This window comes from Excalfactoria chinensis, chromosome 5, assembly GCF_039878825.1.
Source record: "Excalfactoria chinensis isolate bCotChi1 chromosome 5, bCotChi1.hap2, whole genome shotgun sequence".
In the NCBI taxonomy this organism is placed as follows: Eukaryota; Metazoa; Chordata; class Aves; order Galliformes; family Phasianidae; genus Excalfactoria; species Excalfactoria chinensis.
Genome location: NC_092829.1, coordinates 32,856,581 through 32,883,425, shown reverse-complemented (window position 1 = coordinate 32,883,425; position 26,845 = coordinate 32,856,581). Strand labels below are relative to the sequence as shown.

Genomic DNA, 26,845 nt, shown 5'->3' with positions numbered 1-26,845 from the left:
AAAGCATGTTTGTCTCCAAGGACAGACACGACTTTAGCTCTGAAGGATAAGAAATCCTCTTGTCTAACTGCTCTGAAATCTTGAAAGGCAGCTCCTGTGAATGAAGTCTGGTAGTCACGGTGTTAAAGAAAATACATTACACATAACCCGGCCAACCTAAAATACCTCATTCTACCTTTCTGTTTTCATTTTATGTAGATTTAAAAGAATACTCACTTTTCATTGAGCTGCTTCCGGCGCTGATATATTGTCTTTGTCTCTTCCTTGTTTTGTCTCTCCAGTTTCATGGCCAGGGCATTGATAGCCTTGATGTGAGCATCATCCACTGTTGTCTCCTGTAAAGTGAGAAAAGGAGCTCAGGTGCATGTTCAAAATGCTTGTGACTGAGTCTGACACATGCAAAACAACAATAGCAGCAACAAGCAAGATTTATATCTTACTATCAAAAATTTCAATCAGCAATATTATGACACTGTTATTATCAGTCCCAGATGAGCCGACAGTTCAAGCAAGAATGGACATTATTGATGATACACTGTGTAATGATAATACATAGATTCAACAACAATTTAGGGCTACATAAAGACTGTTAGAGGTTGTCTTCTAAGCCAGGCATTCCAGCAGGGGCTTACATGTTGAAGAAATATAACTGCAGCTGCTGGTTACATAGGTGGCTGCCGTGAAACAAATGAGATGTGTCAGACCATTCCCCCATCAAACAGATAAAAGACTTGTGGCTCTTCACTTTAGATAGGCATCTGTCCAGAAGTTTGTTCCGTATCATGGACAATAGCCTTAAAATCTATGCAGCCTAGGGAAATCTAGACAGTTCATAAATTGTATAGTAAGATGTGTTATTGCTTTTCCTTTAGAAGAAACTGCATAATGAAATGTACACTAAGCCTTTCGATTTGCTTCCCATGTAACATATATACTACAGGAAGGATAACATTTGTGCACTGCAAATATACATTCTGGATCATAATGGATAATTCTTTTGAAGCATAATGGATAGTCAACACAGAATACTACTCCAGGATTCAAAAACATTGTATATTTTTTGTAAGACCAGTAAATCATAGGCTTAAAGGGGAGACATTAATCACTGAACAAGCACAGTTGCCAGATACCAGCAATTTTTTAATAGAAATATTTATTCAATCTGAATTTTATTTATGGTACATTCATACCAAGATGTCTATTTCCATATGTACTTCAGTATTACGAGCAGCCACAAAGTAAACAAGATAAACCAGTAGACAGCCACATATTGCTTTTTCAGAAACCTCAATCTCCTCTCCTGGGAGCTAGCAACACAACATAACAGAGTCTGAGTAGAAAACATGGCAACCATCAGTGTGGGGTAGTTGATCCCTACCCTGCTCTCAGATTTGTCTAGTGGGGAAACCTAGACTAAATTGATGTACACACTGTGCCAAGACCAGTCTGCTTCTGTTTGGGTCACCCAATAAAGCGCTGTATATTCAAGCACCAGCTATGAAGGTATCAATCTCAGTAGTTTCTTGTAGGAGTCATGTTTAAAGTAGTAAAGGAGAAGTGCCTAGAAGCAGGCAGTATTGAAGACCAAGAACACATGAGATCTAACACATATAAGATCTACCTTAGTCAATGGAAATGCTTCTTTGATCAGTCTTATACTGTTCCTGTCTCTATCCTTCTTTTTAGCTGGCACAGTCCATACCAGGACCCTTAGCTCACAGTTCAGCTGGTGAGGACTGAAGGGTAAATGAAGGTTGTTTTTTCACTTCCCTGATTCCATGGTGCTAAAATTCAAGTGTTTTGGCTTTCTGACCAGATCCTATTCTAATGCACTGTTGCAGAAAATCTTGTTGGCTTCTTCAAGAGGGATCTCAGAGTTTTCTCCCAGGTGTCATGCACATTTATGCTTTTATTTTGCATAAAAGAAGATTGTTGTCTTCTGCTGTTAGGCAACAGAAAGAGAAGATGGGAGCTGGCAATATAGTAACTGGCAACTAGTATAAAAGGCAAACAGCATGAAGAGAATATTATGAGAGCACAAAGAAGTAAACACATGAACTCCTAGTAGGCCTTATAGTACAGAATAGTAAGTCAGCACAGAGATCTTTCCTGTGTGACATGGAGACCTGTTTGCCCACATCTGCGTAGTTCATAAAGAGGAAGAGAGGCTAATTCAAATGATAGATGGCTTCACAGAGTTCCCAGTGGGGAACCCAGTGGTTTAGGACGTGATAATGCTTCCTATTTCCCTGATCTTTCATCTTCTAAGAGTAATGGAATTGTATTTTCTAACTGAACAAGCTATAAAGTTAACTGCTGCTTCCAGCATCACAAGAAATGTGGAAACAGACAAGGAAAACACCTCTTACCCCCGATGTTGCTCCACGGAACTCATTCAGCTTTTTCATGAGCTGCAGACAGTGTTCATAGTCATTTCCCACATCACCTATGTTAATCATGACTTCCTGAGGAAAGAAGAAGTAGATAGGCAAATATTCAGGTTGAGTACAAGAATACAACATGTTCCAATGCTTATGGTGCTACAAAAAATTCTGTGATTTTCCTCTGTGAATCACTGACCTACAACTTCTGAAGTAGTCACTTTTGATCTTTAGATGATGATGAGACTTAGTCCTAATTACTTTTCCAATCTATTACTGATTATGAAACAGGCTCTGAACGAAAACAGAGAATTAATGACACTTTCTTCAAAGAGAAACTTGCAGATTTGACACACAATGAAGCTGCATGCCAGTTGTCATATTATTGAAGTCCCTTATATTCTAGTGTGCTTTTATGTCTGTTTTAACAGAGACACATGAGAAAAATAACTTCTTTATGTGCAGATTCTATGTGTGATGTGGTAGTATTGTTCGACCTAATTTGTCACAGAAACTCTTCAGAAAAGTTTTTGAATCTGTTGAATTATTTCTTTCATATTGTCTGTAGAGCACATCACAATTCTTTCATGAAGGTGGTCCTAAGAAAATGTCCAGGAAGTTGACACAAGTATCACACATTTGTTGTGATATACCAAGTCTCTAATGTTCTGCTTGGTTTAAATACTAGAATTCAGTTACCTTTTCCCTGATCCAGGCTTCCACCTGGTCCACTTTCTGGAGGAATTCCAGGAAATCTCGACTATCCTCCAGCATCTTTCCACGGGCAGCAACAGCTCTCTTTAACTTCTCCCAACGCTCCTGAAGCATGCGGACCTGGCGGCGGATCTCCCCTGATTTTGGGTGGCCCATTGAAACCAGGGCTTCTCCTTTCTTTGCATCCAGGAGAGGGAATTAAATATGAAGGTTACTACTGACTTCTAATGTGATTATTATGTTACAAGACTGTTCTAGAAGAACTGCCACTTTCCCAACCTGCACTGCACAAAGACTTCCTAATTTCTCAGCTCCCAAGTAATACTGCTCAGCTGTAATGCTCTCACTTCTGGAAGCTAATTAAGCACACCAGATTTGAATATTCACTTGCCAAGGATGACAGTCATTGTGTGAAAGCACAAGAGAGGCATTGCAGATGATTGTATCCTTCAGCTTTATGATTTGCCCAGTTTCAGTGAGTTTGTTCAGCAGCTGAGCATGTAAACCTGTATATTTTTGCAGGAGTAATCACCTTCAGGTAAGAGGGAAGTTAGTGATATCTTTCTCTTTGGACAATAAGGAAAGATGGAAGTCCTCTGGAGGGATACATTAAGAAATCTCTTTGTTTCAAATAAATAGGATTCTATTTCCATGGTGTAGTAACTGTGTTCTTGTCTTATGAGGAGAAAAAATGGTAAGGAGACAGTGAGGAAGCTATTCATCCTTCTCATCCCACCTGAGATAACCTAGATAATTAGCAGAATGTTAGAATTACCTTATTAACAGCTGTGATGATTTCTTCATTTGCTAGAATCTCTGCCTCAAAGACCTGATGTTTCTGCAGCAGCTTCATTTTGTCCTGCAAACTGCTGGGTTCTTGTATGGAAGGATCCTCTAGCTTCTGCATGCGCTCACTGATCCAGTCTTCTGCCTGCAGCAGCATAAAACACTTAAGTTAGCATGACAACTACATGTCATCCTGGGGTCTCCTCCCACTACATGGTTCTATGAAGTTTCCTATGCCTGTGCTCTCCAATTTCTGACCTATTCTACTTGAAAGGAAGTAAAAGCAGGTAGGAATGAAAATAATATTTATCTGACAACAGGATTAATAAAAAAATTCCTTGAATGCCCCAAATTTTATCACAAGTTGTGAACATATTATGCAAACTTCCAGGTTAGATATAGTGAATTCTTAAGCAGATGTGCAGCCTTAACTTAGTAGACATATTTCAAATGAGCTTGTGGCAACAGAGCCTTGGATTAAGGGCTCTGAGTTTCACCTTCTATTAGTGTCATCAATCCACCTGTAAGCTGGTTCAAGATACTTATAAATTGTGTGCCTTGTCTATAAAAGAAAGCTGTGAGATCTAAATGAAAAATAAGAAGCAATAAAGCCTTACTGATGTGTCAAAGCACTAATCGGAGTATTTGAAAGCAAACATTAGTCTCCTTGCTTTTATACATCATAATGTTTGAAATATTCTAGTCAGGAACATCACATTTGGATCACCAGCTGAAGCATGAAGACTAATATTGCGAGGCTTACCCATTTCTCCTAAGAAATTCTTTCTTAGAAGGCTTAAACTTATGTAGAAGAAAATGAACAACATGATAGTGACTTTTCCACAATTTTTTAAATAGTTTGATAAACTGAATCACTTTGCATTGATATAAATATCTTCTGTCCATCAAAGCACAAGTGAATACTTGACATACACTGTAATTCCATTGTCCTCAGACCACTTCAGTTCCCAAAAGTTTTGACTACATGACAGCAAATTGAATCCAGCCTTATCAGTTTCAAAGCATCTTGGCTGTCCTTGTGGTTCTGCACTACATAGAAGAGCTGACAACTGGAAGATTTTCTCGGTTATTTAAAAACGTTAAGTATTATTACAGATGCTGAAATTTTACAAACAAGAAAAATTGCTTTTACTAGCAGTGCATCCTCCTGAAACCATTTCCCTCCAAAGTACAGTTAGAGATTCGAAGAGGAGTCTTTTGCCTTACGTCAAGGTTGCCCAGGACAGCGAGCAGTCATCTGCTGTTTTAATTTCTGACACCCTCCTCACAAGCTAGGGCCGTCTCCTGTTACCCAGACACATAGTAACACTTTGAGGTCACTTAAACTTATTTCTCATTTGAATGAGAGAGGCTCATCTGCGCAGTTAGGCTGGGAAACTAATGTATTCCCTGCACACTGCCTCTCAAAGGGTGATTTCTTTCCTGTTTTTTAATAATAGGCAAGGGCTTAATGGCAGACCAAACAAAACAACTAAAAAAACATATCTGCACTCTTAGTGGCTTAATTTATTCACACTTTACTGAATACAAGGACAGTGAGTCTAGTGCTACACTCACTGCAGGTACAGGAGAACAGTCTTATTTCAGTGGAACTCATAAAAAAACATGGGTGCTATCAATATAGAAATCCGTGTTTTCAGGGAAAGAAAGTTAAGTACCAATAATATGATGAGCAAATTTCACAGTCAGCATTAAAATTCAGACAGTTTTACAAGTCAAGGCTTTGAACTGTATGATCCTTCCTCTTAAATAACTTAGTTAACTACACATATTTCTAAGTAGCAACCTACTCATTTGCCTTCTATGTTAATGATGTGTACAGGATTGCCTGTTCTGTTGTGGCAATACAATAGTCTGGAAGTCTATCTCAGTACCACTTTCTAGGAGTGTGACCTATTCCATGAGCTGCAAGCATGTTAAGTCTTCAGTTCATCATTGGAAACTTTGTGTAGAAACAAAGTGCTATGTCCTGGTAATGGTACGAACTACAGCAGCTAGCTTTCTAAATGGACAATATGACACTGAGCTCTCCATTCTGCCATCACTAATTGAGGACTATGTTGATCTTCTATGGATGTGTTAACCTCTGGGGAATAACTAGAAGATTTTTAACCTTAATAGTGACCTCTACTTTCTGCTAACATACACAAAAAAGTGTTTGATCAGTGGAAATTACTTAAAATTAATTCAGGAGCAAGAATTTTCATTGGGTGGGATCGGTACTATCACAGTCACAGAATTGTAGGGGTTAGAAGGGACCCCTGCAGATCATTGAGTCAAACCATGCTGATAAAGCAGGTTCCCAAGAGTAAGTTACACAGGAAAGTATTCAGGCAAGTTCTGAATACCTCTAGAGAAGGAGACTCCCAATAATTACGAATAAGCAATTACCTCACTGATTGCACAACTTAATTCAAAACTCATCTCTGCAGTTTAACTCTCCTCTGGGGACTGTTCTCATAAATGAACTCATACACACCCAGAACATCATTAAATTTAAGTTAAACATTCCATCCAACCAAAGAGGAAGGAAAATATTACTGTAAGAATATTTTAAAATTCCATGGTGGCAATCACATTCTGCAGCAGTAGGCAATGAAAGAGTACTAAATGAGTACTTTGTTTGAGAGAAAAAAAATTCTCTACAGAACTTCTGGCTGAATCAATGCAGAGAAATTCCTCACTATACAAGGCCAGATGCTGCATGATGTGTTATTCAAGAAGATGTCATGAAGGAGGACCCCAGCCCAGGCACTGATTTGACAATTACAGATTACAGATGGGAAGCAACTAAGATGCATTCCTAGTGAAGAAGTTGACTGTATCCCTAGGTGCAAACTGACAGTTTCTCTACTAGATTGGATGTTTGCAGTTATGTGACCTTTCTGTCAGAGGTACAGTGTTCTTTTGAAAGTGTTAGCACTGTGCAATACACTATCCATTCCATTGACTTCTAGACCACAAGGTGGACTGACTGTGATTAGTGGGCTGGTTCATGCAGTAGGAAAGGTATGGCTAAATAATACAGGTTAATATTTGACGGTGTAAATAATTCCTAATGTTCATTTTAGAAAGCAGAGTGCAGCTCTTGCTCATCAGCATAGCCATAGAAGAGGACACTTAAATATTTGATCGTTGCTGGGGGAGCTCTAAATAGATATTGTTATAAATGGAATTTACCAGCTATTTATTTATTTATTTTAAAATCTGGCTGTTAGAAGAAAGCATAAGACAGGTCTTTGCTAACAATCTTAATTTGAACTGTGTCAGTACAAGTGCCCTTTTTGTGGGATGGGAGGTGACAAATACCTGCAGTTTTTCTTTAAAACATGGAGAATGTTCCAAGGGTTGTAGCTGCAGAAGGGCTTACCAGGCCAGTGACAGTGCTTGCAAATGTCACTTCTTGTCTATGTGCTGTTGCTTATGTCAGCACACCGGATGCTAAGACATTTTTCAGTCACAGTGTGCTGTCCTTTGAAAAAACAACCTGCTATATCTTTATCTTTCCAACCGTTGTGCCAGGAACAGAGCTGCTTGGTTACAGGAATATGGCCAGAACAGAATGCAGGCTAACCTAATCTGCAGAGTATAGTAGCTCAAGAACTATGCTCACTTACAGAACTGTTTTGAAGGACTTCAGTAAACACCCACTAGGAGAGCTTGGTGCCCTTGCCATATTGCTTTCCACACTGTGTTCACTCTGTCTTTAAACACTTTCTATCCCATCAAAGGAAGCATAAAGTAGTGGCTGGCAGTTACTTTTTGATTAGTTTTATTTTATCAGGACTTCTGATGCATAAAGCAATTCAAATGGTCACAATCCCACCACAATAGTATGTATAATAACTGCAGTGGTACTGGCTCACCTACCACATGAACATACCAATACAGCAGTTGCCATCTCAAAGTAAATTATCAATTCAACTAATCTCTGGCAAGAACAAGCTCTTTATCCAACAGATGTAAGCAGCTCCCCATTCTTCCACTCCCACCCTAGTCTAAGTTTCTCTTACCTCTGCCAAGTTCTGATAGAAAAGTGCCAGAAGAAGGGCGGTCTGCAGCTTTTCTCTCCTGCTCTGAGAAAGATTCTTGATCTGCTGCTTCCTCTGAAGAATGGTGTTCAGTTTGTGCTGAATCTGTAGCCCATCCAATCCACCATCCTTTTCTAGCTTGTTTGCTTGTTCCTGAAGAGACATCATCTGAGAAGGCAACAAATCTAAAGTCACATTTATGCTTTCAAGTGGTAGCTTCTTCAACAAAGAAATGAAATGCCAGGCTAATTTCCATACCATTTTTTGCTAGAAGGAGTTTTTTAGGGACAAGTTAACCAGCAGTTCCTCCACAGTGCCCCCTGCCCAGTACTACAAAATATCCACTACCTCCTTATCATTTGTTACTTTAGCACACTGTGATTATTTAGATGAAATAAAGCTGTAGCTGCAGGAGTCCTTTTCCCATTGATCAGATGGGGCAAGGAGTCATGGAGTAAGCCTGGCGCTTATAACTGCCCTGATTTTATTGTTTAGTGGAAATCAGGTGTTGGGAGGTAGTTCTCAACACAAGAGTAAGTCTGCCAGGGAGCAGGTACAGGGCTGGGAGCTCATTCCATCTGGAAAAGCAGGCACAGACCCAGGTTTCAGAGCTCAGCCCTAGCAGAGGTGAATTACAGCAGCTGGCCACAAGCCAGCCAGATTCTTTTAGGTGTGGGTAAGCAATTTGGCTTCAGTTCCATAGATGCAAAGAAGCAAGACAATTTAATACAGACATTATATAACAAACATATACTTAAATAATTAGAAAAACAGCCACTCTGACAGACTGTATCTTACGTGCTTCAAAAGCCACAGTCTTTTTAAGAAAAAAAAAGGTGAAAAATTCTGGTATCCATAACACAGTATGGTCTACTTTAAATATTTTTTTCTGCTAAGTCACAGTATTTGATTTTCTAATTGTTTTTTTTTTCATCTACTTCAACACAATGCAGACAAGACTTGGACATGGATTGTTTAATGCTTTTCTCCACTCCTCTGTCTGTTATTTCACTAATCTTCCCCATTTTGCTTTGAATCAAGCATATCAGGTACATCACATCTGTTCAGCAATTTTATCTCTTGCCACATTAAAAAAATAAATAGAATTATTCCAGCTCCTGTATTGGTAGAACATTCCTTATTATTTACTGTACCTTCTCATCCTGTGATGCCAGTAGCTTCTCAAATGCCTCATGTTTCCTAATCAGTTGCTCTACTTCATCTACAGAGCTTCCAAGGTCACTGCTTTTCAAATAAACCTACAAAAAACATTTTAGATTTTTCTCACTTGATTAAACATCACATAATCCCAATTAATAAATATGAGAAGGGATATTAGCCCTACAGAACACTTGAGAGGAAATAAAAGGAATAAAAAGCAATTCAAACTGGAAATGAAATTGCAGAGCTTCATGGTCTTGAGTAAGAAAGAGATACAATAGCAGATCCTACTATGTAAACTGACCTGTCTCTGCTTTCTCTAAATCATAAAGCTGGTGGTAAATTCAACAGCCATTCTTGTAATCCAAAGCCAGATCATCACTGCCATGTCTGACATGCCTGACAGTTTCTTCTTAGAAGACATCCCATAACAGACACTTTACAGCCTCCCTTGGCAATTCATTGCACCACTTCATTACCATCACCATTAACAAGATTTTCTGAATATATAACCTGAAAATGCAATGCTAATATTTCATCTCATTACATTCTGTCCTCCTCAGCACAGAAAGATAATAATTTCTTTTACATTTGCTTCAGCTTTGTACTTTTTTGTAGGCTCACATAGGCTTAATAGGGATTTCTATCACCTCTAGCTAAAACTATGCTGGAGCAGATCAATCATTCCACAGATGCTGTGTCTTCTTGTCTTTTAATTATTCTCATTGGGTTTTCTCCATTTCCATTTACTTTGAAATGGTGTTCCTACAATTTAATGCACTACTTGGCTGAGACTGCCAGAATGAAGGTAGCAGAGAGCTTATTTCTGGTGCCTTTCAAGCTGTAATCACACAATTGTGTATGGCACTTATCTTTTATGCAATACCTTGAACTCATATTCACCTTGTAATCTACATTAAGTTTTCAGAATCTTTTTAAAAGAACTGCTTTAAGACCAGTTTGTTTCTATCCTGTATTTGTTCAGCTGATTATTCATGGAAAACATCATATGATTCTATGATCCTTCGATAATGTTGCACCTGAAACAAGCGTATTAGATCTGCTATTTTTTCAGGCTGCATTTCTATCTGTTCTGCACTGATTTTATTTACTATCATGTCAGTCTCTGATGTAGGAAGACCATAGTCTAAAATAAAAATTAAAATAAAAAATCAGTTTTAAGGAAACTGTCTCACTTTTGACTTTTAATATTGTTATGACATTTTCTAATGAATCCATGTACATCCCTAATGCACTCTTGTGCTCATTGACTCCTTCCTGATGTTAAGAAAACTGGTTGCACAATTACTTCTTCCATGCATTCTGCCTCTGGGGAATCTTCTGAAGATTTTCCCAGCCACATTTTACATGCAGTGGAATCCATACCCACAACACCAGCAGTCCCAGGCAGCCCTGATCATTCTCTGAATGCCCCCCAGCCCCGTCTGGGGGCCCCACTGAGGCTCTGCACTATCAGAGCTTCACTGAATGGAGGCCTGAGCCTGGGTCTCCTGGATAGACAAATATGGTACTTGCTTTGTCACCTTTATCTCCAGCTGGCTGATGGAGCTTGGTACTGCCACTCCGCTTGGCCCCTGTGGCTTAGAGGACTGACAGCTAGACTTAGTCTGACTTTCTTGTTCATTTCTGGGAGTTAATGAGTGAAATATTTTGCATGTGGAGAACAGTGTACAGAAGAATATCACACCCAGACCAGATGTTCAAACTGCACTGTACTAATCCATGCAGAGTATCAGGAGAGACATGAGTAAATCCCAACACAGTAATCACTGTCAGAGAGAGGGGAAGGACGTGTACAAAAGACCTACATTTTTAAGAAGTCTGGCCCATAAATATTAAATACAATTCCCACTAGAATGCAGGTATTTTGTCATTTAAATGTTAATCCTTTGATCTGTCTGCTCACTGAGTGTATAAAGTTATGAGGGATTGTTTTTTTCTGAGTGTTTTTGTGTTTGGTTTGCTTTGTGAAGAAAAAAAACCCATGCACATCTGTTTGCTCTACTGCTGCATTAAGCCACTTATAATTGGCTTGCATTTCTACACAGCTGACGCTTCTCACTTTTGTTTGCTGTGTACGAAAGCAGAGCCACATAATGCACCTCCACATTCATGTTTTAACAGCTGCTCTAAAGGCAATGTAGCTTCTTTACTTATTTTGTGGATCATTATTATAATTTCTGGTTAAAAATAAATAAAAAAATATTTACCTGAGGAAAAAAGAAATTTTTACAATTTTCCACATATCACTTCATGACCTTTATTTACCAACTGTTAGCAGTGAAACTACAGTGTTATACGTGAAGAAATTGACAGTAGCTTTCTGGCTCTTCTAAACCATGGTGAAAGAAAAAGCAAAGGGACATCTGCTGGTAAAGATGGTTACCTTCCTTGGAAAAGAGACATTTGAGAGCAGGGGTGTGGGACAGTGAGTCATAATCAGCTGCCTCTGACTGCTCAGTATCTTGCTCCTACTGAGAATCACTATTCACGGGTAATACATTCAAGCCTCATTCCCTGAGCTCTTAGAGCAGTGGAAAAAGTGCTTCTGACTTTTGAGCAGGCCCCCAAAGCAGAAGCTCATGCAATTGTGCTTGAGAACCCATATTTTAATGCTGAAAAAGAAAACTGTTAGAAAAGTGGCTACACACATTACAGGAGAGGCAATTGCAGTTTGCTTACAAGAAGCCATTGTCAGTAGCACTAGAAGTACTACTTGGAGATAACTTTCCATTCACCTTGTAAACAGAAATCTTATTACAGAAATTGCTAGAATCAGAACTGCAACAATTTTTCATTTAAGTATTTGTTATATCAATCTGAAGGCAGAACAGAAATTGGCTCCCACACTATGATGTTGGACCTTAACCAATTACATCATTTTCTGGTGTAGGGAATGGCTTCAGACAGGTCCCCAAACTCCTACTTTGAAAGTGATGTGTTAATTTCAAATACAAAAACATTGCATAGCTCTCCTCAGGTAACCTACCAGGGCCTCCCAGAGCACACAGCAGGTACAAACTTTCAAGTTTGTTTCCATTATGAATCATGGCCTATCGTCACGAATCTAATTCTCAGCCACAAAAAGCACCAGAGACCTGACCGCTCACTATACAATTGACTCATTTTTAACAGAAGACTTTGCAAAGATGCTTAAAACCACAAAATAGACTTGGCCCTTTCTGGTATTTGAAATGGAACATTTAGCAAATAGCCAAGTTATTAACAATGCAAAGCACATAAATGAGGTTTATTGCTACTTCAAGTAGAGTTTTTCACTATTTTTGAGCTTATTACATAGATTCAGCCACACTGCTGTGATTGCACCTCTTATGTATGAGTTAACACAGAATTAAATTCGAAGTCCATCTCAAAAATAGTTCACTTGAAGTAAAATAGCACTAAACACTATACACACAGTTAATGTGACAGCGCAGGCCAGCTCTGCTCTTTGGAGAAATACTAAATGAAACAGTCATACAGACATGTTGGAAGCTGAGACAGCCCTGTACAAAATTTGGCTTCCAATAAATGTCATTTTCATTTCGTTAGAAGAAAAAGTATTTAAAGTATTTCTGTGAATCCACTCCCTTCTCTTGCTTCTGCTCTTCACAGTACAGCAAACTTAACATATTTTGCCCCCCACTGCCTGCTTGGAGCTTGCTGCTGAGATGGCTGGAACTTCACTGAAAATCTTTCAGCTTTAAGCATGTACTAAAGGCTAGTATTACTTCCAGACATAAATGCCTTCCCTTGAAGAGTGTAACCCAGTCCAAACTCTGCCCAGACAAATGATAACAACAAGCTTTGATTTTACCTTCTTCTGATAAAAGTAAATAAATAATAATAAAAAAGAAATAACAGAGAAAAAGTTTTAGCAAAGTAAATACATATGATTAATACCATGACTACATGTTGTTCACAACTAAGTAATACAATACTTTGTCATAAGTGAAATAAAACACACTAAGTTGTTTCTAAAAAACACATGCACACACCTTTTCTATCATACTGACATCACTGTACTGTTGGCCACTGATCCCATAGAACAGGTCTGGAATTCTAATGTTAAATGTACTTAAGAATTTTCTTCCCTCCCATCCACTGCATGTTGCCCCTTTTGTGAAAGAGTAAAATTATCTGATATTGGAAATGTAGATGGGAGAAATACAGAAACCAATCATGTTTGTATCCCTGTAAGTGCTACCATCCCATCTATCAAAATTCTCAAGGTGTTAGACAAGAATCACATGCTCTTGTGGTTTTTACTTATGAATATCTGTCTGAAGGCAGATTAAATTCCCCTTAGGCACTCCTTAGTTTCACTGCTGCATAGTTTCTGGGATACCTGAATCTGACAAGCAATCGAGACTAAATTCCCTTTTTTCCCCCCAGGAAAAGGTGATATCTTCCTTTTTCTAAGGGGAAAATAATTTTCTTCCCTTGTTGTTAAATTTTAACTGATTTTTGAAAACAAGAATTACTTTAAAAAGTTTACAAACCCGAGTATTAACCATTTAGATATACATCACAATTTGACAAATGAGAATATGAAAGCAATAGAAAAAAAAATAAAATAAAGAAACAGAAAGAAAATCATAAGGAAAACTACACTGTGGATTTATCCCAGGTCTCAGACTAACTGTCAAAGAGGAAGACCAGTTCTTGGCTTCAGTGTCTTGAACCTTAAAAGTGCTGAGCACTAGGAGCCTAATTATGCAAAACCTGTAAGAACCAGAACTGTGCATGTAAAGTTGATGGCAGAGCTCAAATGGTTAAAATGAAACATTTGTTAAGAGCTGGATCAGATCAGAGTGCTCAGCTCCATTTAGGAAGGATCAAGAGGCATCTTCAGCCTTGATGACAGAGAACAAAAGTTGCTTTCTGGCTGCCCCAAAAGTCATCCTCTTGGTAACAGGAACATGGCAAGAAGTATGCAAGAAAGAATCCACATGGTTCAATTAATGCAAGTTAAAACCAGTGTTTGCAAATGTTCCTAGAATGGGATGGAAATCTTCACTACTTTCCTCCCAGAACCAATGTTGACAGCGATAGACGGACACCAGGAATCTTCTGCATGTCTGTGAGCTGAAGAAATCGTATGAGTTGGCATGTTTGGCAAAAGGTCTTCAGGACATACGCTTTCTAGGCTGCATGTTTCCTGGGAAGGTCTCAAACTAGACCTTGCCCATGGCTGTTGGGTAGAAAGCAATCCAGAGCAGCAAACTGGATTCACTGATAAAGAGAGGTCAGCCCCAATCCCCATAGGATGAAGAGGTGGACCAGCTATATCTGCACCATGTGTTTTGATAAAGACTGTTGGATTCGGGCTCCTTCTAAATTCTCTTACCACTTGAATAGGCACTGTAGTCCAAGGAGCTGCAAGTATCAAGGTTATTTTGGAAACCTTGTGCTGAGCAGGTCTTTGCCCATTGCATGGAGTCTTTCCAAACTCCAGATTAGATGAAGGATGGTTCTGAAAGACAATCAGCTCTGGACTTAAATCCCTGCTTGTGATCTCATTCCGATGAGCTGAATTTTCTCTTCCAGTCAGTGCAGCTGGGGACAGCCAGATATCTCTGGAGACAGTTTCCTGGGGAAAGCTAGGACAGTTAGAGGAAGTCACATGAAATCTTGTGATCTGGAGGGCTGGAGACCCTCCTGGAGGGAAGCATGATTTTGGTTTGTGGGATCCTGTTGAGAGACCAGCTGGAGTTTCAGGCAGCTTTTCTAATTGTGGCATGAGAAGACTTGAATGAATATGATTGCTTGCATGGGAATCCGCTCGAAAAGGCTTCACTGTCAAGCTGCAAGTTGAAATGTAAAGCTTCATTGAAGCATGGAGATCTTGCATTTGGACATTGCACTGGCTACAGCCTTGCTGGAGTGGGAAAGAATCACAAGGTTCCAGAGATGCACGCCGATTTTTGCTGCAGAGTGTTGAAACATCTGAAATAGCAGATAGGTCAACATTTAGATGTGATGTCCAGCTTGGTGAAGCTTTGCAGGAAAGAACATCAGAGGGCAAAGATACAGCAAACTTCAAGGGATTGTTTTTTTCAGAAGAAAAATGAACACTTTTATCTCTTTCTGAATATTGCTTGTAAGATGCAGGCGTTGACCAACTGCCAGAACTTCCACATCCACGTCGCTGAGGATCTCTGTGAGAACTGGACCACCTGGATATCCTATCTGAAAGATCTGCACAGTTACTAGCATTCCCCAAACCTTTCCTCCGGTCTGTGTGTTCCAGGACGACATCTAGCCTTGAACAGTAAGCTCCAGAAGACACACTGCTTGGTGATGAGCTGGCACTTCCTTGAGTGATCTCTGCAACTGATCGACCAGTGGAAGGATGCCTTGCTATTGGTGTCATCTTTTGGAAAGACCTGTCTCTCACAATAGATTCAAAAGGAGGAGGTGGGGTCATTCTGCTGGGAGATAGCATCACTTCCGCAGTAGAGACATAGATGGGTACAGATGAAAGTTTGCAGCGATGGTCCCTGCAATACATTCTGCAGCTTAGTCCTAAATGATGCAAAACCAAAGCCACAGAAACTTGCCTTTCTCCCTCTTTTTAAAACCAACTCCTACTCCTTTTTCCTTTGGTACTGGAAATTTCCATTCTTCTTCTGAAGCAAAGGAATGAGAGGTTAATAAGCATTCTCCAGGGGAAAAAAAAGGCAAACTAAAAAAATCCACATTCAAAATAAAAACACACAACTCTTCCAGTAATGCTACCACCACCTATCACGTCTGCAAAGTGATACGAGAGCGGGATGGGCAGAAAGATAAATTACAGAGCATGAGGCTCTGCTCCCTGAGTGTTCTGACAGTGAGAATGCAGACGGAGTAGGAGGCAGCCAAAAATGCTTGCCAGAGACAGTCTGTGTACTTGCTGTTATTTCACTTGTGGAAAAAAAAAAAAAAAAAAAAAAAAAAAAAAAAAAAAAAAAAAAAAAAAAAAGGAAGGCAGCTAACCTGAGCAATGCATCTGCTGCTGTGAAAAGGTTGGAAAAGAGCAGAATGTGCAGGACACTGCTTCTGCTCAAAGCAAAAATGATTTTTTCTTTCTTCTCCGTTTCAGCTGTTGCTTGTCTGCACTCTGAATGGCAAGATCTCAGTTTGCAGGTCTTCGGAGAGTATCCTACAACAGTTCCAAGCAATGGCACAACTGAATTCATAATAATAATAATAAAAATAAATTTAAAAAGATAGATGTTTGCATAATTTCCTCCACATGTGCTCTATTTTCTTTAGCATAGAACAATCCTAGACTAAATTCTGCAAAAATCCTTCGAAGGTTTAAGTAACTTGGATGTAATATAAGATGCTGGCATGAAGTCAAACCTGTCACACTGGCACAGACAGCGAATGAGAGAGCAGTACTCAGTAGCCGTTCTTAGTTTAAAACACTCATGTGTTGCCTTCTTTCTTCCTCTGTTCCTTGCTGCTGAGAGAGACTTGGTCTAAAGCATATGAAGTTCTGGGAAAACAGGATCCAATACTTACGGGATGACAGGAGCTGCTTTCTTACAGATGTGAAACTGTGAAACTGTGTGTGACTTGACTGTGTATTTCCTTGGACACAGAAGTCAGGAAAGAACAAGGGGTGGGGTGATTGCTTATACTTGTTTGCTTGAGAGGAATTCTTTTTGAATGCATGTTTGCTTCTGTCCTTTCTGAAAGCAGTAAATGAGAAAATTCCCATTGGGAAAGTGGTTTGGGAGTCTTCAATAGATGTCTTAGCTGAATAATTTTTGAAAGTGTGTTTGAAAGGGCTCCTCCTGCCTGTCTCCCTAGGGAGAAAATCTGAATCACTATGCGGGCATATTTTAACTCCAGACAGTGGTAACAGAGCTCCATCCAAATGTAACAGATTCCTCTTCCAATTGTTCTTCACATGCAGAGAAGTAAAATACAAACAGTGATTAAAAAACCTCAGTACACTGATTGTAGTTATCGATCCAAAGGACAGATGTTTGCAGCTGCAAAAAAACAAAAAACAAACAAACAAACAAACAAAAAACCAGCAGTTCTCTGAATTCCTCCCTCATTCAGAGTGGAGTTTGGCAGGTCATGGATAATCTGTTCAAGGAATTTTCACTCAGGGAGATGAAAGAATGAAAGGAATAGGGGATATTCTGGAAATATAAGAATTCCAGCTGAGGCGGGATTTCACTCAGGCCCAGGCCAATGCATTGCATATTAATGAAAAAGTAGAATTCAGAAGGCGATTCCTTTCTGTTCCTTCATGAATCCTCTTCTTGCAATGATTATCTTCTCAATCCCATTCCATTAATTCCTTTAAGACACAGTTTAATTTGTATGTATGTCTTATCTGTCTTTTCAGCAGTGTAACAGGGTAAACTTGCATCCCTGTGTAGTTATACTCACTGTAGACAGACAGTGCTTTGGACATTGAGGTGAACACCAACATCTTCTGGACTCAAAGCATTAAAACTGACTTAAAGTCAGTAAAATGTGATTTAAAATGAGCAAAGAGCAGTGGCATTTCTGAAGTATGGCTGAGATGTGCTTTTATTAATCATCTCTGGCTCTGAGAAAAGCTGATGCTCCTGGGCAGCTCTTTTCTTGTTTGTAATTTTGTTCAGCATCAGCTGTGGGTTAAAACCAAGATGAAAAGAATGGACATGACAAGAGCATGAAAGAAAATGAATAATCTCTGATAAGAAGGGCCTAACTTCAGGAGTGATGTATATTGAAACTCAACCTGAATGCATCTGATTTTTTGCAACCTTGGATATGGACAAATTCATTGTCTCCTCTTCCCAGTTGATAGCACTTTCATACATTTCCTAGGTAAAATTTGAGAGCCAGGCTGTAACAGTCTTTTCTAGGCATCACAATAGATTGATGATAGCTGGGACAGTGCCAGTGAAGGAGGGGACATGTGGCTGATTGTGATATTCAGATTACCTATATAGAAATCCACTGGTATTTTGAAAATTCCCTAGTAAGCTGTAGGTAGACTCTTTGTTACTGACATCTGAGAAACTGTGACTTTTCTATCTTAAAACAGTAACTATGAGAACACGACAGCCAATTCTTTTCATGTACAAACCTAACACAAAAGCAACAATCTTCTAACAGATTATTCCTGAGCTTCAATCAGTTGTAATCTTTTGAGAATTAAATACCAGCTATAATGAGAAAAATGATCATGATTCTTCCTTCGCGTATCTGGTGTGCTCTTTTCAACTGCAGCATTATTTCTTTTGTTCTTTATATTAAAATCAATTGCAGAAATTGACAGAGGAAATATATAGAGCATGCTGTGATGATAGTCCCCTTACTCTCTATACCTGCATGTATGAGAACAGTTTGTCATTGTGCTTCTGTGTTGATTTTGTTGCTGCTTTCCATGATCATAAAATAACATCTATGCAAAGGGATGCTGGAAGAAATGGCCCATATACACCTTATTACTCCAACTTTTGAACACAGTGAGAACAACTTGGGTACCCAGATCCTTGAAAGACCTAACAAAAAATACTATTAGAGAAAAATTCTGAGAACAGAACTGCCCTTTATGTTCCTCGAGGTCACAGCCTTCATTCTCAGGCTTTGCTTGCGCTAAAGAAAACTGTGGTAGAGGTAGGCACTGTGTCTGATCCTAGTGAATTCACCGAGTCCATGATGAAAACCCTCCTTTATCGCAGCCTATCTCACAGCATATGTCAGTGGTAAATTCATCTAACTAAGAATTAATATGAACTGCAGTTCTGCAGTTTACCTGCACAGAGTGCACTGAGGGCATAATGAAATTATCAGGTGCATCTGCTTTCACATAAAAGTAATACAGTCTTTTGAAACTGGGATTCACAGCTGAGGCAAGAAGAAACACTGGTCCATAGAAGCTATCATAATATTTAACTCTGAGGTATGCACTGCAAAGCAGATGCCATGGTCACGGTTGCTCCGCATGCTGACTGATTATATTTCATGATAAGAGAAAAAATACAGTTGCCAAATTTTTTTGGAGTTCACATTTCCATGATAATGCTATCTATGTAGGAGTTTAGCAATGGTGTATCACTGCTTGGAAGGCAGTTGAAAGAAATATAATAATTAAAAAATGGCAAATTTTGTAACAACTAAACATTTTCACTTGGCAGAATCATGTACTATTTTATTCCAGCAACTCAAAACTAGGTGAAACTCTCTTGGTATCATGTCTCAGCACAAACTGAGAATGTAGGTTTTATTTGCCAAGTATGCCACTTGTAGGGAATCATGAAGATACACGCTTCTCACAAGCAGTGAATTAGAGAAGGCTTCGAGCCCATGTGCCTGAAAGAGCTGAGTATCAGTGCATAGCACAGCTCAGCATCACTTTTCCAAAAGGTTTAGTGCCTGTGGCAAAGCACAGGGGGAAAGCAGAGTTCAGCACAAATCAATTACAATTGTTTTGTGCTGCCAGTGGTCTTGGAGAATGAAGAATGACTTTTCCTTAATAGGAAATGCTGCTGAGATACAACCTTCTTCAGCTTTGTTTCAACCCTTCAACAACTTCATCCCAACAATGTGGTTTGCATGCTAAGCCTCTGCACAGTTGCAACAATGTATTATTTCATGAATGTGCACAGTATGACTGGGAAGGACACTTGAATTCTTCACTCCCAGTTTTGCAACAGTGAATGTCAGACCCAGGGCTGGAACTGCTTTAGATAATACCCACAATTCAGGAAAACGCAAGAAGGACAAAAGACACTGATATTGGTGGGAAACATTAAGAGCTGCAAACGATAATACAAGGAATATCATGGCTTTGCATTAACTACATAAACCCTTTATTTTCTCGGGGGGGGCAGGGCTTTTGACACAAGTTTTCCTTTCTCTGCTACACCAAAGATAAATCATTATTCCTCCTGGTCAGACACTTCCATAGATCTCCATGGTATTATCAACTCCCTTGCAGAAAAGAGAAGGCATCTCCTATTCTTGGACTAATTCACACTAATTCACATTGATTTTCCACAAGTTGCATTTCCCCAGCACTAAATTTCAGCCTGGGGGAGGTTTCCAGCAACACCTGCAAATCTGTTTGTCCTCCTTCAAGCCATCTTTATGATTCCCAATTTTTCTGTAGCTTACAAAATAGCTTGCCAGCAGTTAAGCTGTCAGTACGCTGAGATCTAACTAAAGCTAACTAATTCTGGACTGTTGTCTCCCTCTTCTGTCAAGGTTCTCATATGCTGTCTCTTATATTTATTTGCAATTACAAGTGACTCTGCAACACAAATAACAATAAAAAGCATGTTGTCTATACATAGCTTTAAGGATTTTAAGTTGTAGGTACATAATAATGTCCCTTTTAGTCTGGAAGAGTTAAAATGCTGAAAACGTCAGCTTATTTCAAGCGTACAATAAACATACCTCCTGTGAGTTCAGGAGCTTGTCCAGGTAATTCCAGTCCTTGTAGAACATTTGTTCTTGGTGTACTTTGTCCAGCCACTTCTTCTTCTGTTTCCATTCACTGTATACTTTGTCCTTCTCTTCCAACAGAGCTTGTAGCTTCTGCTGAATCTAAACACAGTTTTCAAAAACTCATGTTGGTGGTCATCATACACCATGGATGAAGACAAGGTTGCAAGAAAAAGATCATGTGAAGTCTTGGATAAACTCCATAAATAGCACCAAAATTATCAAACAAAGAAAAGTAGAAGTTCCAGCACTTACACTTGGGCAGAGAGATAATTAGAGAGTTGCCTCATCTCAGGTACAGGGGAATGATTGTTATGGCATGTATAGCAGTCCAAGTCAAGAGCAAATAAAGGTAACTGTTTCTCAAGTGTACCTTCTGCAATCAAATCCTACTTATGTTATCTTTATTAATAACAGCACAATTAATAGAATTTAAAATTGGGATAGGACAGATACTTACATAAGTTAATGTCATAACTCTGCTATATTTTGCCAATACATCTCAATCTTAGATTTCATGTATTTTCAGTTTCCAAACTCTGCATATCTACAGATCTTCTATTACTGATTTTTTTCTGCATTCTTCTACATGCATAAAACTTTTCAGTCAGGAAGACTCCATGTTACTGTAGTTATACTTTACAACATCAGATGAATTTTCGGGATGTCGCTTAGTCAGTTGGGAAAACAGAATTTCAGTTGTCTGAATATATTGAAGAGGTGCTATTGAATTGATGGGGAGAAGTAGACTACTAGCTACTGGAAGAGGAAAAACGATATAGAATTTTAGGAGCTATTTGTCCTGAGTAAACTAGCACTTTGGTTTTCATCTTTCGTGTCTGGGAATTTAATACAATGGCATAATTTCCTGCTACAGAAAATGTTCCAACTGGTTTTAAACTCTCTGACATGCTTATTTTCATTTTTGGTTGACAGGTCTTTGGTTCAACCTGTCTGATATGGATTTAGAACTATGATATGAAGCAGAATATTTGTGTGAAAATTCAGTTTGGGAAGTGCATAGAATTATCTCCACATTTCGGAACATACCAAGTTTCTTCAATAAGCCCAAGTTTGCTGCAATGCACCCTCAGGACATGCCAACACTCATCTACAGTTAAGGTAGGAAATGTTTCTGCGCCCAACCGAGATAACACACTGAGGCAAACATTTGTCATGATTATGAATATGTGTGAGTGTATCCATGCATCTGTATGATTACAATACTGTATAGTTCAGAATGATAGTTACAGCGGTTTTGAGTAGCTGAATGTATTCAACTTCAAACTCAAATGTGTTTCAGTTACCTCTTTTGATCTTACTTCCCCATCTTGCAAGAGTGACTGTCCAAGCTGTACAACTTGTTTGTACTTCTCCTCTTGTGCTTCAATCTCAGCCAGTAGCTGTTGATGCTGGGTAAGTCTCAGGCTGCTAGTAGATATGTCCCGGATAGTCTCCTTGGCTCTCATTTCCCTAATCATTTCTGATGTCCATGAGAAATAGTCCCACACCTGAAACCCAAGAAAATGTAAAAGTTAAGGTTACATCTCAAGCTTGGATTATCAGACTGGAAAATCACATCCTGCTCGTTCAACAGGTAATAAAAATTATAGAGATGGAATAAAATATTTAATTAGGACTTACAGCTTTTTTATAGATTTCAACCAGGGAATGTAATATGACTGCAGAATTTTTTTTAGGTACTACATTAAATCATACAAGATTTGTAATATCATAATCTTAATCAAACTGGGTCATACCTCAGCAGTGACAATATGATGCTGTTTATCTCTCTTTAGTCCATTATTCCTTAAGTATTTTCCACATGCTGGGTTAAGCAGTATATCTCATTCTACTTTTCTACACCTTATTTTTGGCTAATAGAAAATCCATTCAAAACTCATGCAGTATACATATTATAAAGTGAAAGAGAGAATCAGATTTATTTATTTTTAATTAATTTTATTAATATTGCTGGCAATGCCAGCAATATTTAAGGATTGACTAGGCATCAGTCCGCACGAAGTTCAGAAGAGGGGTCTTGAACAATTCAGAAATACTGAATATGTCTATGTCTAAATTCTGATTCCTTGATATAGCTTACCGGAAGATTTGGAACCCCCTGCTGTTACTGAATGCTATCATTTGGGGAGAACACTGCTCTTCAATTACAGAAAATTGTACTTGTAGGGATGCAGAGAAATACACAGAATGATTATACAGAATTCTCTTTTCACAGAAAGACTCACTGATTTGTTCATTATTTGCTTTTTAATCTAAGCACAATGTCATAAAGAAAAAGTCCCATTTAAGATATCCTAGAAATCTAGATTAGCAACTTCTTCTCTCTCACTGGAAGCACAGGAACAGTGTGGTCAGCATCCATAGAACGAAAAGGATTGTTTGTTTTCAATTTACTATATATAGTATTTGGTAGAAGAGGGCATCTTTGTTCTTTTGGTACCTGTCACTGTAGTACTTGTACCAATAATCTACTAATTTGCAGAGATGTATCACAAGTGATTTCACTGAAAGTATTTACATCTGCACAGTATTCCATTGCAAATTGTGTTCCCTCCTGAAGTCTAAGATATGGTTATGGGTGATTGCTGGTAATGACATTATTCTGGGATCTCTGTGTTTAAGCAACTCATTGCCATGATCCAGCAAAGACCCATGAGTCGTATTTAATACATTTCATGAAATAAATTAACGGAGCATTATTGCATGCCCAGAGAGAGAGAGAGAGAGAGAGAGAGAGAGAGAGAGAGAGAGAGAAAGAGATCCAACTTCTGACTGCTATAAATAGGAGCCTTCATCTATTTTTATACCTTATTCAGTGGAAGAGTATTTGAAAAGAAATCTATTGCTACTTCTGCAAAGTGATGACCATTTCTGACAACTATGAATAATCTCTTACTCTGTAAGTACTCCCTACAGGAGGTAAAACGATCCTTATCCTCTAATACCTTTCTAAATAGCTACAAGCAGTTAATCAGTTAATAACACAGATAGCATCTACAGCCACTCACATCAGCCTTTGCAGCTCACAAGTATACCTATGACTGACAAACATGTATCCCTGTGTACAGGTGACAGAAGGTGTAAAGTGCTTACTTGTGCATGAAACTGGTAAAGTTTGTGTGCTTGTTCCAGAAGCTCCTTACGCAGTTGCACTTTAGACTTCAGGGCCTTCCAGTTGGTTGCTATTGCCTGTTGCTTTGCTTTCAGGTCTGACGCCTGCTCGTTTGAGCAACGAGTCAGCACATGATCTGCAGAGCGGATCAGATCCTGCAGCTGTACACAGGAAAGAAAGAAGAAGGTAAGAAAGAGAGCCATAGAGATTCAGCTAATATCAAGAAAATTATGACAAAAACGATGTTAACTTTAAATCAAATTACAATTCAAATAAAATTTTCTGATCCAAGTTTTCTCATGCTAAACAAAAGTATCTCTAATTTCAGATGGAATAACAGTGACATCCAGTGTTTGCTAAGGCTCATCACAACTGACTTTTTCAACTAGCCAGATTTCATTTCTCATTTTTACCATTTTTACCACATGAACATTACAAAGAACAGACATCCATACCTTGTTTTCCCCAGTGACTATACAGATTAACTGTGATTGCATTCTACTCATGCACATCTCATGCCCTTCTAACTTTAAAAAACCAAGGAGCTGGTGATAATCAGCTCAAGCATTTTCTTCTGTAATGTTGAGATATGAGGACACTGAAAGGTGATTCTGAGATAGCAACTGTAGTAATCTCAGCATAACACGTATTGTGTTAACAACACTGTTAAATGAACAAAATAAAGGGATGAAGATAAAACTTGTACTGGTTTCTTTGGTCTACTAATCTATGCAAATCTACCACGTATGAAGCAGTTTTCAAAGCAATAGTTATTCTTATGAGCTGACCCTTTTCACAAGTTTTTATAACAAGACCTTCTCTTCTTTCTCATAGTCTAAATTCTAATCCTCTAAATGTATTGAAATCTCCAGGCTGCTGCCCCATCTATCCTTCTATAATCCCCTATAGCCAATTAACATGTTTTGGTTTTGATTCAGCCTTTCTACTCATTAAAGAGATCCTGGATTTTTCATTGTAATCATCTGGAATGCTTTGGACTGCATGGTAGACACATCATAAAGCTTGGCATAATCATACATTTCAAATAGTGGTTAAAAATATCCCTGTGAATCACTTCAATAGTCAGTACTCATTATAATATGTGCCTTATCTACAAGATTGTAAATGACCTACTTTTATAATCACCTGCTGATCTTGAATACATTAAAAAAGCAGCAGACATGGAGGAAGAGCCTTAGAATATTCCATGCTTTCATAGAATATATTCATAATACTACATTATTATGATTGTCTTGGAAACTTACATTGTGATAATACATTAAAGACTACAAATGACTTTCATTACCTGCTGCTCATTTCCAAGGAGCTCATGTTCCAGGGCCACATGGTTCCGGAGCTGGGTTTGCACACCTCTCATGTCCTTTGCAACATCATCTGGGATGCTTTTGGACTTCTCCTAGCAAGGAGAAAAATCAGCGCAAGCTTTGTTACTCACTACTTATAAGCAAAACACACCAGCAGTCTACTTCAGTCAGGTATGCACAGGTATGGACTACTCAACCATGACAAGTAAAAGGAAGCCAGAAAATTCTGTCCTAGCACACCTATCCTAGTAACTCCCTGGTAAGCATCACAGTAATTAAGCTACCAAATCAGACTGTGAGAGATGAAGGTTTAAGTCTTTCTTCGATCAGCCAATAAAGAGAATGTCTTACAGGTCTGGCAATGTGAATTAATCTTGAATAGCCACTGCTGTGACATATGTTGAATTATTAAAGTAATATTAGCAACCACTAGTTTCAGGCTGTTCTTTGGAATGCAGATGATCTGTGAATCATCTTTACATGAATCTTATCTATGCACGTCTGGGAAAGATGAGTTAAGTTTGGAAGGAGGAATTACTGTAAAGATGAGAAACACTGAACAATTCTGTCACTGGAATAAAATAGGTAGAAACTTGTCCGATGTCCAGCTAGGTGAAAAGTCAGAAAAATATTTCTAATCATAGAGGTGCATTTCTGTAATAGATTCACGGGCTCATTTGTGATACCAACATTACATCTTAGTAAGGTGCTACAAAAGGAGCTGTGTTGTAGTAGCCTATGATACAACTGCATTGTAGTTGGTCACCTAAGAGAGACTTTCCATTACTATGTTCCTCTGAGAAAAAGGTATTCCCCCTTAGACATCTGAGCAGTTTACCTGGGCCAAACTCTGCATAGGAATAAATCAAAAGTTGGTCTGTGCAATGTTTCTAAACTGTCACTTGTCACAGCTACAGAATTAACCACTTCATTCTTAAAGTTAAATATGTGCCAGATCCTGAAAACCTGAACTGGTATACAGTAGAGTATGTGACATTTGATTTTCCATTTACAACAGGGAAAGAAAACAGGAATAACATAGTTGAATAGGGCAGCCTTTGTCAGTACAAGGAAATGGAAAAATCTACTACACTTAACCCAGCAAAGCTCTGTTGCCTTGCAAACAGTGGAAGCTCTGTTACATTGCCTCCAATACACATCTGCACTGAGGAAACCACACCTCTCATTACAGCAACTATGTGGTGTCTTTCTAAAAATTCTTCAGGATTCTTAGATAAAACAGAGACCTGAAGAATTTCATTGAGATTTTGCCCCTCTCCCATTTTCATACTGGGAGCTTGAAAGTATTGTCAGTACCTATCACTACAAATTTACACAGTTTGAGTAATCATGTGAGTTTCTTACTGAGATATTTAAGAAGACAGCAGGAAGCATGCTGAGAATCATAAGAATACTCCACAAACTAAGCTGAAATGGAAGTTTTCTTTATATAAAATCTTCCCAGTATTTTTTACCTCAATGTGGGCCAGAGCATCTGTCAGATCTTGGTAACACTTGTGAATCACCTCAGCATCTTTCAGCCGCTCACCACGTAATCTGGTCATTTCTAACAGCTCCTCCCAAGAGTTTCTAGGGAGAAATAGTATAAAAAACAACAACATAACAAATCCAAAACATGTGAGACATACAAACTAGGAGTAAAGGAGCTTAGAGGTCTGAAGAAAGGCTAAGAAAAAGACTTCCTCCTACTTTTTTTTCAGTCATTCTGCCATTAAACTCTGCTGAAGTGATTCTCTGAGGGGTAGGACATCTGTCACCCTACTCTGTCCATAGTCTTCCATCTGCTCCAGACACTTCAGT

General features: G+C 38.7%; 1 protein-coding gene across 1 annotated transcript in view; it reads right to left on the bottom strand.

The window, feature by feature from the left end:
• Nucleotides 1–26,845, bottom strand: part of SPTBN5 (spectrin beta, non-erythrocytic 5) — an 84,953-nt gene that overhangs the window by 28,091 nt on the left and 30,017 nt on the right. Inside the window, exons 29-39 of the mRNA XM_072337868.1 lie at nt 26,500–26,614; nt 25,006–25,116; nt 23,681–23,860; nt 21,871–22,074; nt 20,516–20,665; nt 9,088–9,192; nt 7,916–8,101; nt 3,871–4,026; nt 3,081–3,272; nt 2,370–2,465; nt 217–335 (exon numbers count right to left, since the gene is read on the bottom strand). Coding sequence (XP_072193969.1) covers nt 217–335; nt 2,370–2,465; nt 3,081–3,272; nt 3,871–4,026; nt 7,916–8,101; nt 9,088–9,192; nt 20,516–20,665; nt 21,871–22,074; nt 23,681–23,860; nt 25,006–25,116; nt 26,500–26,614 — 1,614 coding nt within the window. The remainder of the gene's footprint in view (nt 1–216; nt 336–2,369; nt 2,466–3,080; nt 3,273–3,870; nt 4,027–7,915; nt 8,102–9,087; nt 9,193–20,515; nt 20,666–21,870; nt 22,075–23,680; nt 23,861–25,005; nt 25,117–26,499; nt 26,615–26,845) is intronic.